This window comes from Thrips palmi, unplaced genomic scaffold, assembly GCF_012932325.1.
Source record: "Thrips palmi isolate BJ-2018 unplaced genomic scaffold, TpBJ-2018v1 HiC_scaffold_4, whole genome shotgun sequence".
NCBI lineage: Eukaryota > Metazoa > Arthropoda > Insecta > Thysanoptera > Thripidae > Thrips > Thrips palmi.
In genome coordinates this window covers 3,690,991-3,703,046 of record NW_023144631.1, presented here as the reverse complement: position 1 = coordinate 3,703,046, position 12,056 = coordinate 3,690,991, and the positions used below count along the sequence as shown (strand labels likewise).

Below are 12,056 nucleotides of genomic sequence, written 5' to 3'. Positions count from 1 at the left end.
TCGCTTTCACCCATTCACGTCGCGGACGCCCCGCCCCGCCCCGCCCCGCCCCGCCCCGCCCCGCCCCGACGTCATGCCGCCAGACGCCGCGAGACGCCCAACCCCGCCCGACCAACCCCCGCTGCGCCGCGCGCACGCCAAGCCAAGCCAAGCCAAGGCGGGGCGGGGCGGGCCGCGCCGGGAGAAAGGAGATCCAATCCATTGCATCCCGTGCGTGCGCCGGCCGCCGCCGTCCGCCGGGCCCCAGTGGCGTGCAACGTGCATCCAGCTGCCAGCGGGACCGGCGGGACCGGCGGCGGGACAGCCGCGCGGTAGCAAAAGGCCCCACCAGGTTCCTGGACAAGCCGCGAGCTGCCGCGAGCCCAATCGAGCGCGGCGGGGCCAGCAGCCCGATTCCGAAGCATGGTCTCGTCGCTGTCTCTCTCCCACCAAGACGGCACGCCCCGTGAGAGACAGAGCGACGAAAACGACTCTCGGAATCAGTCTGCTGCCGGCCCGGGCTTGGCGGCCTGGCGGGCCCTCCTCGGCCGGGGCGGCCATAACACCGCGCGCCGACTGTTCCGTATGCGTGCCGTTGCGGCTACAAAGTCCTATCGCGTCGGACACTCGTGTTCGCCGAAGGCATTACGTCCGCTGCGGCTGCGTCCAATGAGGGGAGGGGGCGGGGGCGAAGGGGAGGGGGGGCGGCCAGAAATGCATCACGTCGGCGAGTGAACGGCGCGCCGAGACGTTTTGCCACGGACATGCGGCCAGCCGCCGGCCAGCCCAAGCCAGTCAGTCCGACCGCCTGCCACCCCCACGCCGAGGAAAACCGTTCCGTTACACACCGTCCAGAGCGAGGCGAAAATTATCAATCGCTGCATCGTGCACACGTCCGCGTGTTATCGTCGGTCGCTGTGCGCGGCCGCGAGCATTGCGCCTCGCTTTGCGGTGCAGCAGCGCCGCGGATGAGAAATTGGCCGCAACACCGTCGGCGCGAAAGCGGTAGGCACGCCGTCGTCGACACTCGGACGCGCGAGGAGACGGAAAAAAGGGGAAAAACCGCCGCCACCAACGAGATGGCAAGAAAAGTGCAGGACTGCGCACAGTTTTGCAAACTTTTTGCCCCGGCCTGAAAGAAAGGCCATCTTGGCGTCCTCCACGGCCAGTTTCTCCCCACGCCGGGCTGCGCCAGGCCGGCGACGACGGACTGCACCGGGACAACCAGGCGGCCCGGCGCGCTAGTTAGACCCCCGACGGGATACAAGGGGATGGATGAAGCCTCAACAAGGCAGAGGCCGGCAGGGCCATCGCACGGGGGGAGCGGGCAGGCGGGCAGCGAAGCCAGAAAAAGGGTCTGGCACGGAGGCGCGTCGGGCCGTCGGGGCACAGGCAGCGCCAAGGCGGCACGGCGCGGCCGGCTACAGGGTGGCCGGGGCGGACGCCGTGCAGCCACGCAGTCCCGTTGGGCACGGCTGCGGGCGGGCTGCCTACCCGCCGGGCGCCGTGTCCGCCGTCTTAACAGCCAATGTAGCCATATGGCTACAACTCATAAATTTTGTGCGAGAGTTCGCCACTGATAATATTATTAGGTTTGGAACACTTTTGTGTTTGAGGAAATATTACAGTAACCCGGAACTGCCAATGTAGCCATATGGCTACAACTAAGAAAATCCACTGTTAACGGCTCTGAAATACGGTTTGATGACTTGGTCTGGTGTCAAGGGAAGGCCACAATGATGCTTCATTATTCTATATATGACTTGCTTTCCGAAAGTAATTCGCTTGCGCTAAAATTCACGACAAAAATTTTAAGGCCTTCACCTGGAGCAGCCAATGTTGCCATATGGCTACAACTCTAAAAAGCCAACGGATGAACATAGAACTTTGGGGTTCGGTTTTTTAACATAAAATAGACCCCGATGGTTAAAAAATGACACTTATTACTGGGAACGTTTTCAGGTGTCAGGAGCCGGTTGCTCCCGTACTTCGGGATCTTAAAGACCACCTTAAAAAAGAATTTTCGGCACCCACAGTTCGTGCTGAAAGTCACTACAACGCCCTAAAATGAAAGTTGAAAATTGACCAATTTTCATAAACTTGACCAAAAAATTTAACTTCAAAGAACGTCCATGAAAGCAGATGATTCTTAGTTCCCGACGAAAAAATTTAAGAGCGGAAATTCCAATTTGCCATGGTAATTGTTTTAGTTTGAAAAGGTCTTATGAATTTTCCCAGCCTATTAAAAATTGAAAATGAAATATATTGGATCAGAAGAGGCTTTCCAAGGACCCACAGCACCGTGCGGGACACCATTACCCCTGCCACACCGCAGGACCTCTGACCATCCGAGCCTATCCTTTCCTCGTTTCGTTGTTTTTGTTTTTGGGGGTGGAGCACAAATACCCCAGGACATCTCGCAAGTGCCCGCGCCCGCGTACAAGCTCAGTGGGGCTGGCTAGGAGGGTCATCGAGACGGTGCTCGGAAGCGGCCCTCTGGCATTGCGAGAGACTCTGAAGAGGCAACTCGCTCGCTTGCCCTCGCTAGACTTAACCTCATTGGGGAACTCGCTAGGCGCAGACGAGCAAGTACGACAAGTCGAACAAGAAGCTGGCTAGAGGCCCACTGGAAGTTTGGAGGCTCAACTGGAGCCAGGCACGCCTGACCTTTACACCCGAGGAGTCGCCACAGCCCCCAAAGGCTTGCCAGAGCAAGCGCCGACCCAGGCAAGGTGCACCAGGGATGAGTGAGCCACCCTCAGAAACAGAAACAAAGGAACGAGAAGAGGGTAGGAAAACAGGGATTCCGCAAGATCGTGCAGTTTGCGAAGTTGATTTCCTTACTGTTCAGGTTTAACCAAACAGTGGTGGGGTGGATTTCGGTATGACCAGCGGTGGCAATGCCAACGGCCTAGTGGCCTAGCAACACTAGGAGTGACAACTCGAAGTGACACACGCACTTTCGCCGTGTGACCCGACTGACTGGCCGCCGTCCGACGGCTTGGCCAAAACGGGCCGGCCCTGACCTTGAACTTTCATTTTAGGGCGTTGTAGTGACTTTCAGCACGAACTGTGGGTGCCGAAAATTCTTTTTTAAGGTGGTCTTTAAGATCCCGAAGTACGGGAGCAATCGGCTCCTGACACCTGAAAACGTTCCCAGTAATAAGTGTCATTTTTTAACCATTGGGGTCTATTTAATGTTAAAAAACCAAACCCAAAAGTTCTATGTTCATCCGTTGGCTTTTTAGAGTTGTAGCCATATGGCAACATTGGCTGCTCCAGGTGAAGGCCTTAAAATTTTTGTCGCGAATTACTTTTGGAAAGCAAGTCATATATAGAATAATGAAGCATCATTGTGGCCTTCCCTTGACACCAGACCAAGTCATCAAACCGTATTTCAGAGCCGGCCGGCCGGCCGGGTGCGAGCGGGCCGCTCCACCAGTCCACTCCCCTGGCCGGCACGCCCAGCACACTCATTCCGAGAGTCGTTTTCGTTGCGCTGTCCCTCTCGCACCCGTAGGGGACGCCCCGCGAGTGCGAGAGGGACAACGAGGAAAACGACTCTCGGAATCAGTGTGCTGCACGACAGGCTGTTGGAAATGGCTGGAGGGTCGCTGGCGCGCTGGCACACCCGCAACCACGGACGCGTCTGGCTTATCCATCAGGCCGGCGAGCCCGCCTGTCGCCACTCGCCAACACGCTGCACTGCATGCGGGTGCAGTGCTGCAGCCACTACAGTGTAGCCGTTGCACATGCATGCGGTCGCTGCAGGCGGGGCCGCGGGGCCCTGGAGGGGCGCGTCGGGACGCCTGCCGGGCGCGCGGCCATCGTCGCCGTCCTTGCAGGCCTCGTTGCAGGACAGGCGTCCTTGTTGCCACACTGTGACACTCTGCCACTTCCTCCTCGAGAGCCAGATTCACGCGCGATATCACCGCGTGCACCGTGCGCGCTCGCTCCCTCTCACCGCCGCCACGACGGCGACGACGACGGCCGCGCCAACACGACGGCGGCGTCGACGACGCTTTCAGAGCCTTTCCCTTTTTCACGCGTCGCGTAAATAAGCCGGGCAAAAACCCCTGCCGACATAAAGGCCTCGGTGCAGGCGCCCCGCGCCGCCCAGCGCCGCCCAGCGCCGTCCGGCGGGCCGCGGTCCAGCCGGCCAGCCAGACCCTTCAAAGACTAATTCGTCGCCGTCTCTCTCTCGCGCGGCCGTCGCGCCCGGCGAGTGCGAGAGAGATGCCAGATGGGCGGAGCAGCCGTCCGTTCGCTAACCCTTCCTCCGCGGCCGATTCTAGTGTAACACGGGCCCGACGAAACAAAAAAGAAAGAACAGCAAATGCAAAGCAACCTGTCGAGCTGGGCAGCTACATTACACGTCAAAACGTTTACACTTAGGCGGCGTTTCCATGCAGAAAAAGACGGCGCTAAGAGGAAAGAACGAGCACACGTCCCGTTAGCAGCGTTAGCAGCGCCCGCTTCACAACTTCCGCGCACGCATCGAGCGAGGCTATGGGCCCCTTCTGCGAGGCTAGGCGCGGCGCGGTCCACTGCCGAGGACGTCAACACGGCGGGGAAGGCCGCGGCCCGCTCCGCCTAGGCGTGTGGGAGTGCACTTGATACACATTACGTCGGCAAGGTGAAGCGAGGTTAGGTGTCCATTTGCATCGCCAGCACACCGCGCCCCGCACCGCCCCGCCCCCGCCCCCGCACACTCCCAGATATGCAAATACGAAAACGGGGGAGGGGAGGGGGCGGCGGCAGCAAATGGAATGGCCGAGTTCCAATCATAACGACAGGGCAGCGGCGAAAGGCGCCAGCGCGCCAGCCGCAGCCAGCGCCGTGTCAAACGGTTCGGGGCGGGGCGGGGCGGGGCGGGGCGGCTGGGACACGGTGCGTGTGATGATTACAGGTATCTGCCCGGGATTAGCTCCCAGGCAGGGCCTGGCGGGGCACGGCGGGGCACGGCGGGGTAGGAAGTGCACCACAGGTGAGAGTCGGCAGTGCGTCCGTCTCTGTCTCTCTCTCTCTCTCACTCCCTCTCGCCGCTATACCGACGCGGGACCCGGGCACCACCAGGAGTACCTCCACCGCGACGGCACGTGCGGTTTCCAACGAAAACCAAGCGCGACGCGGCACGGCGCGGCACGGCGCGGCCCGCGGTGAGTACACGGGGCTCGTAACAGCAGCGCGCGCAAGCCGCGCAAGCGGGTCCGGAGCGCACAGCGCCGCACAGCGCCGCACAGCGCGCGGCCCGGGACGACGCTCCGGGACCACACAGGTGCCTGCCGCGGTGCCGCGGTGCGTAGTCCCCGGGGGTACCTCGGGCTTACAGCATCTTAGACCTCGCCGTAATAAAATGAGAAAAAAAAGTAATTAAAGTGAAACCCAGAAAAGAAAAAAAAGGGACAACACGACCGCTTTGGTCGGCGCATGCACGGGGCTAGACGTGACTTGGCGCCCAAGGAAGGAAATGGCGCCGAAATTCGACGCCAATTCGTTTTCAGTCCCGATTCTGTGGCGCGCCGGTGATGCGGCGACACGGCACACCGTACGAAGCGCGTACTTTCGAGCCATTAAGGGCAAATGCACCAGAAGGGATTAAGGCCACCGCGCGCACGCGAGCGGAACACGCCGGACAAAAAAGAAGCGCGTTTCCCTCAAACGAACGGCTTTTGATCGTCCAGGCTACGCCAATGGGCAACACACCACTGTAACGACACGACGACGCGGGCAAATTTACAGCGATCGGCGCGAGCAAACTACTCGCGACAGCGCGACGCACAGGACTGACTCCGTGCGTCCCAGACGCCGCCAACCGCGACATCGCGCACGTGTGGGCGCCCCCCGCGGCACCCCGCCGTCCAGGCCGTCCAGGCCGGCCGAGGGGTCCGTGGGTGCCGCCTGGCCGCCACCGAGAGGGTCGCCCACGCCACCAGCAGCCCGCCAAGTCCGCCGTGGTCCGGGGCGGGGCGGGGCGGCCCGGCCCGGTAGCGTGTGTTATTTCGGCTCGGTGCGGTACGGTTCCAGGGCCACAGGCAACACGGCCACAAATTTCACGCGCGCGAGGGGGGGGAGGGGAGCGAAGAGCGAGGCTGCGCAAGACGCGTAAGCGAGTCCGCCTTGCCTCGCGGACCGCCGGGACCGCCCCGAATCCGCCTCCGCGTGGGCGCCGCGGCACCCCGTCGCGCTCGGCGCCTGGCCGCCACCAAGTGGACCGAGTCCAGCGAGCGCGGCCTTGGACACGCTTCCGCTCGGCGCATCGCGTCGCAGCCAGTGCAGCCGCGCGCTTAGTCATCTCGGGCTCGGCCGCCGCTCTGCTGCTCTGCTGGCGGAGAAAGTCAACTTGAAACGAAAAACGATTCGGTTCACCGAACATCCTCGGCCAGAGTGCCTTTTGCCTTTCCCTCGACGCGCGCCCGCTCGCCGCCATTTGCCGCCGTCCTCGCCACTGCGGCTCGGCCGCGCTGGCCGCGCTCGACGCGATGACCCTTATTACAACGGAATCCCGTACCAAGTGCACTCACACACAATGCAAGCCGCCTGACCTCCATCCTCCCGGAGTCCGCGACGCCTCGCGACGCCACGCCACGCTCCGCCGCGCCGCGCCACACCGTCGGTGGCGCCGCCGTGCTTGCACCGCGTTCCGCTCGCCTTTTCCCTGGCCTCCGCCCCGACAAGCCCCATGCGGACGACTCCGACACTGGACACCTCGCCAACCCTGAGCCAAGACCGGGCAAGACCGATGCGGCGTCCCCCTCGCCGCCCCCTTTGCCGCCCCAAAACCAGAGCACATTTTTCCTTGAAAACGAACTACAGTACATCCAGTCACCCCTACCCTTCTCGCGCGCAAAACGTCCGCCCTAACCTCGACGAGGTGTGGCGCTGCCGGCGCTGTCGCGTGGTTCGTGCTGGCGTGATGTCGCCTCACTCAGAAGGGCCGCCTCATCGCCGTGAGTGCGAGAGAGACAGAGCGACGACAGCACCATTCGGAGTGAGGCGACAGAGCCGGGCGGTCCGGGCCCTTCTCGCCTTTTTGCCCACCTTTCCTTCCCATTTTACGACCATTGTGACAGCCCCGTTCCCACCTCCGCCTTGCGCCGCCCTGGCCGGCCAAATCCGGACGGCTTTTTCGTCTTCGTCGCTCTGTCTCTCTCGCACCTATACGACGCGCCCCACGAGTGCGAGAGAGACAGAGCGACGAGAACGACGAGAACGACTCTCGGTCTGCAGCGCCGCGACGACGACCCGCACGACCCGCCGTTCAATTAGCGGTCCCATTCGCCGCCCAGTTACGCGCGCGCCGCGCCGCGCACGCCATCGCACCTCGCGACCCACGCCGCCAAATTGGACGAGCGAGGACGCCAAACGACGTTAGGTCGACGCGGCGGGCTCCGCTCACACTGCCGTTTTCGCCGCTCTGCTTCTCTCTCGCGCGCATGGGCGCCCCGCGTGTCAGTGCGAGAGAGACAGAGCGACGAAACCGACTCTCGGAATCAGTCTCCAGAGCGCGCAGAGCGCGGCGCCTACAGGATAATCATGAGTGCCATGACGCTCCAAGTTTGCCGGGTTGGGGCCGCTTGCCGTCGGCCTGCCTGCCGCTTGCACCGCCTCAGTTTCTCAACGTCCCTCCCTGCACTACATGGCCAACCAAACAAAGCAAGTGGAATCCTAACGTCGCCAGACAAACCGACCAATGTATACATCGTGGCGAAACCCCGCCAGCCAGCCGCCACGCCCCGCCCCGCCCCGCCCCGCCCCGCCCCGCCCCGCCCCGCGAGCCAGCGAGCAGGCCGAGCCAGCCCCGCCTTACAAATAAGTCACTTGGTAATCCACAGCCGGTACGCCACGGCGGTGCGCGCGGTGCGCCACAACACAGACCCGGAAACAGCAACCCGATGAGGAATATTTACGGTCCGCTATGGATAGAGGGATAGAACCAGGCCCAGTCACACGCGGCGCGCGCGGCCGCATCAAGATGGGGACGGCCTGGGTGGCCTGCCGCACGTACTCCGCCGCGGAGCCCCGGCTCTGGCGCGCCAGCAGACTCATTCCGAGCGTCGTCTTCGTCGCTCCGTCTCTCTCGCACCTCTACGGGACGCCCCGCGAGTGCGAGAGAGACACAGCGACGAAGACGACTCTCGGAATCGGGCTGCAGGCATCTGCCGTGAATCTCGTGGCAGGGTTGGCGAGGAGGCCGGCGAGGCCGCACGTTAAAATCGTGTGCTTTGGCTGCTGTTTCCCGAAGAAAGCGCGCGCAGACAAGCCGGCAGGCAGGCAGGCCGGCCGCGCCGCGGCCACGCTGACGGACGAATACGCGCATGCCTGACAGATCCCATTTAGTCCAGTCCGGGGGAGAAAGGGATATGCCCCTTGCTTTAACGCGGTGCGGCGCGCAGCCCAAGCCCAGGCCCGCCGCGCCGGCCGGGGCACAGCACGGCCAGCACGGCCAGCATGGCAGGCAGAGTGAAAGGGAAAGGCAACGGCGGCGTCACAACAAGTCTCAGGGCCTGGAAGCCTCATGCAGCCTCATGCAGCAGCGAGGCTAGGGGACTGCCTTCGGGACGGCCAGGGCCTCGACGGAGACGCGACGGCGTCGTCTGCTGCGAGCATGCTGCAAGCGCACCGCAGGCGCACCGCGCGCACTCCGGACACCCCCTGAGACCGCCGCTCTCTCCCTCTCTCCCACACTGGCGCGGCGTCCCGGCGGCGTCCCGCAGGGGGTGCGAGAGAAACAGAGCGACCAAACCTGCCGCGGCGCACGGCACGGCGCAGCGTCCCAATTTAAATCAAAGAACAAAGCGGCCGCTCGCTGCGAGGCAGTGCAGTGCAAAGCAGTGCAAAGCAGTGCAGGCGTGCCCTCTGCCCCGGCACTGCTCTCGCGGCGCCCCGAGTCTCGTGGCAATGGACACCACTATCAGCTTCAAAAGAATTGATCGTAAATACTCCTCGCGCCCATTCGGCCATTGCGGCGCATTCAAGCCCCGCGTATGGCACGGCCATGGCACGGCCGTGGCGCGGCGACGCAGGCGCTCTCACCGCACGCCAAGCAAGCCCTCAAGCCGTTTCAAAAAGACGGAGCGCGCGCGAGGGCACGGCCGAGAAGGGAGAGGGAAAAAAGAGGGAAAAGTGGCGAAAATGACAATGTCCAGAAAGCGAGCAGGCACAGGCAGGTTCCCGCGAAAGAAGGAAAAGAAAGATTATGTCACTCTCCGCGCGAAGATGAAGGCAGAGTCATCTCGCCGACCCTGTGGCCCAGCAGACTGCTTCCGAGAGTCGTTTTCGTCGCTGTGCCTCTCTCGCACTCGTGGGGCGTCCCGTGTAGGAGCGAGAGAGGCAGAGCGACGAAAGCGATCTCGGAATCAGTCCGCAGCCACCCAGGTGAGTCCGCCCTGTCACACAGTCGGGGCGCCGCGCCGCGGCCCGCACTTATTTCCGCCACGACGCTTCCGCCTCCACTTGACGCAAACCCAGCAATTAAAACTTCCATTACAACAAAATCCCTTTCCGTCGCGAGGCTCAGCGGGCGCCTCCTAGAGCCCGAGGCACCACCAGTGGCGTGGAGGGGAGGGGAGGGGCATTCCGCCGACGGTGCAGCCATTTCGTTCGATGCACGCCACTATGCAAATTCGACAGGTCGATTAGCCCTCCACACTTGGCAGAGGGACAAAAATGCGTCCGGCGGCAGGGCTGACTGGAGTCGCAAGGCGAGCGAAGCAGCCGGCACACTGATTCCGAGAGTCGTCGCTCTGTCTATCCCGCACCTATACGGGACGCCCCACGAGTGCGAGAGAGGCAGAGCGACGAAGACGACTCTCGGAATCGGCCCACAGCCTGACAGCGTCCCCGCCATTCGCGCCAAACGCCAGCAGTTGGCGCCATTAGGCGTCATGAGCATGCGCGCCGCAGCGGCCAGGCCGATTCCGAGAGTCGTTCTGTCTCTGTCGCACTCAAGGGGCGTCCCGCATGGGTGCGAGAGAGACAGAACGACTCTCGGAATCAGCCGGCGGGTCTCGGCGAAAGGGGAAACGCGCAGCGCGCTAAGGAGGTGCCCACGACAGAAATGAGCGGCAACGCGCCAAGTCCGCGCGGCGTGCGGCCGCGATACCCCGCGCGCTGGAGCCTTCCTTGTCGAGCCGGCGCGGCGGTACCCCGCGCGAGCAGAGCCCCCAGCCCGGCGCGGCGCCGCTACCCCGCGCTCGCGCCGGCCGGCCGTGCGGCCAAAGTGCGTTACCCAGTCCGCAAAAAGGAGCAAAAGGACGCGGCAGACGAGGCGCGGCCAGACAAACTTGTCAGAGAGTCACTGCCCCGTCGATAGGGGTCGAAATGGGCGCCAAGCGCCCCGGCAAGCCCTCTGGCATCGCGCCGAACGTCGCAGAACGCGCGCCCCGCAACGCCTGCCGACGACTTGATTGGGCAGACGAGCACCGAGACGGACTTCGACTTCGCCGAGGGGCTCGCGCTCTCCGGGGGCCACAGTCTCTCCACCGCCACATCGCGCCACCAGGGCGTACGCGCACGCCGCCACAACTCCAGAGTCGCGGCACATAACTCGAACCGAGCGTGTGACCCCACCAATGGATTCGTCGTTTGGAGAGCAATCCATTGGCGGGATCACATGCTCCGTTCGAGTCCACTTCAGCGACTCTACAGCTCAAAACGCGTCTAGAGTTTGGGCCGCCGCTACCGGTCTTCTGCTGGCCCCGTGTGGAGGAGCATGGCCTTGAAAATCATTCGGAGCGGCAGCGCGGCCCGGACCTAGCCCACTAGAAACTCCACTGGCCGGGCCGGGGTCATGAGGTCATGGCAGCCGCGACGGAGGACAGTGTCCGCCGGCCGGGTGCCGGGAGCGCCATGCTGTCTGCGCCGCGGCCTGCAGACTAATTCCGAGAGACGTTTTCGTCGTTCTGTCTCTCTCACACTCATGGGGCGTTCCGTGTGCGAGAGAGACAGAGCGAAGTAAACGACTCTCGGAACCAGCCTACAGTGCCGCTTCGCCTCGGTCCGGGGCGTCCGGGGCGTCGCCCCCGCGGTGACCGCGCCGTGGCTGCGTCTCGCGCCCCCGCCAGCCAAGGCCCCCGCCCCTGGCCGCGACGCGCCGCGACGGCCACGCAGCCCCAGCCCACAAGCCGGCAAACCCACGGACGCAGCTGCCACCAGCTGCCCAGGTAGGCCACACGGCTCGCGGCTCGCGGACAACAGCTGGATAAATCTGGTTTCGCCTCCGCGGGGCGGGGCGGGGCGGGGCGGGGCGGCTGGCGGCGCGGCTCCGTGCCACTCCGTGCTCTAGCCGCCGCATCCTGTTGCTTCTCGACGCGCGACGCGCCCCAAGACGAAATAACAGCCCGATGAACATCGTCGAACACAACCAGCAGTCCGCGCGAAACGCCCCAGCCCCAACGAGAGCGGCCCGCGGTTTCTAGCGAGACTTTTCGCCCTACTTGCAGCGTCGGCAGTAAAGACGGCTAGGAACGGATTGCGAATGGCGCCCCGCCTCCTACGGCGCTGCCTGCCTGCTGGGCTGGGCGGCTGGCTGAGACCGTTACACGACGTCGCGACGTTTTGACGTTTCGAACGAAAACGCCGGCGAAAACGGCCGAAAAGACGCCCGTAAAGCAGCGAGGGCCGCAGGGCGTGCCGCGAGGGTCCCGCAAAGGGAGCCCCATTCAAAACACGCGGCCCCAGGCGGCGCCAGGCGAGCGAGGTTAGGTGCCCCGGTTTCGACACGAGAAGGGAACGGCCGGCGAGGATTACTAACAAACGGGTACTCACTTGCTGGAATTGCGGGACACCTCTCCCAGGCCCACGTTGAAGGAGGTTGAAGTCATGGTGATTGGGTGGATTGGGAAGAAACTGGCTCAGAAATTCGGTCGGCACAACCAAGGGGATCAACACGCACAGGCAGCAGGCAGGCAGCAGGCAAACAAAACAGTGACAGAACGGCTGCGAGCACAAAGCCAAGCGACGCCTTCCACAACAACGACTGCCGCGCCGCCATCGGCCTTCGCGCGCTTAGCAGGCGGTGCTGGGCGGGGCCTTCACTAGAAGGCATTGCCAACGTGATGGTGACAACGAGGCTT

General features: G+C 63.4%; 1 protein-coding gene across 1 annotated transcript in view; it reads right to left on the bottom strand.

Annotated features, from left to right (window-relative positions):
* The window catches only part of LOC117650078 (jupiter microtubule associated homolog 1-like), a 51,652-nt gene extending 39,681 nt beyond the window's left edge, over positions 1 to 11,971 (bottom strand). Inside the window, exon 1 of the mRNA XM_034393368.1 lies at positions 11,749 to 11,971. Coding sequence (XP_034249259.1) covers positions 11,749 to 11,804 — 56 coding nt within the window. The 5' untranslated portion in view covers positions 11,805 to 11,971. The remainder of the gene's footprint in view (positions 1 to 11,748) is intronic.
* Between the last annotated feature and the right edge of the window lie 85 nt (positions 11,972 to 12,056).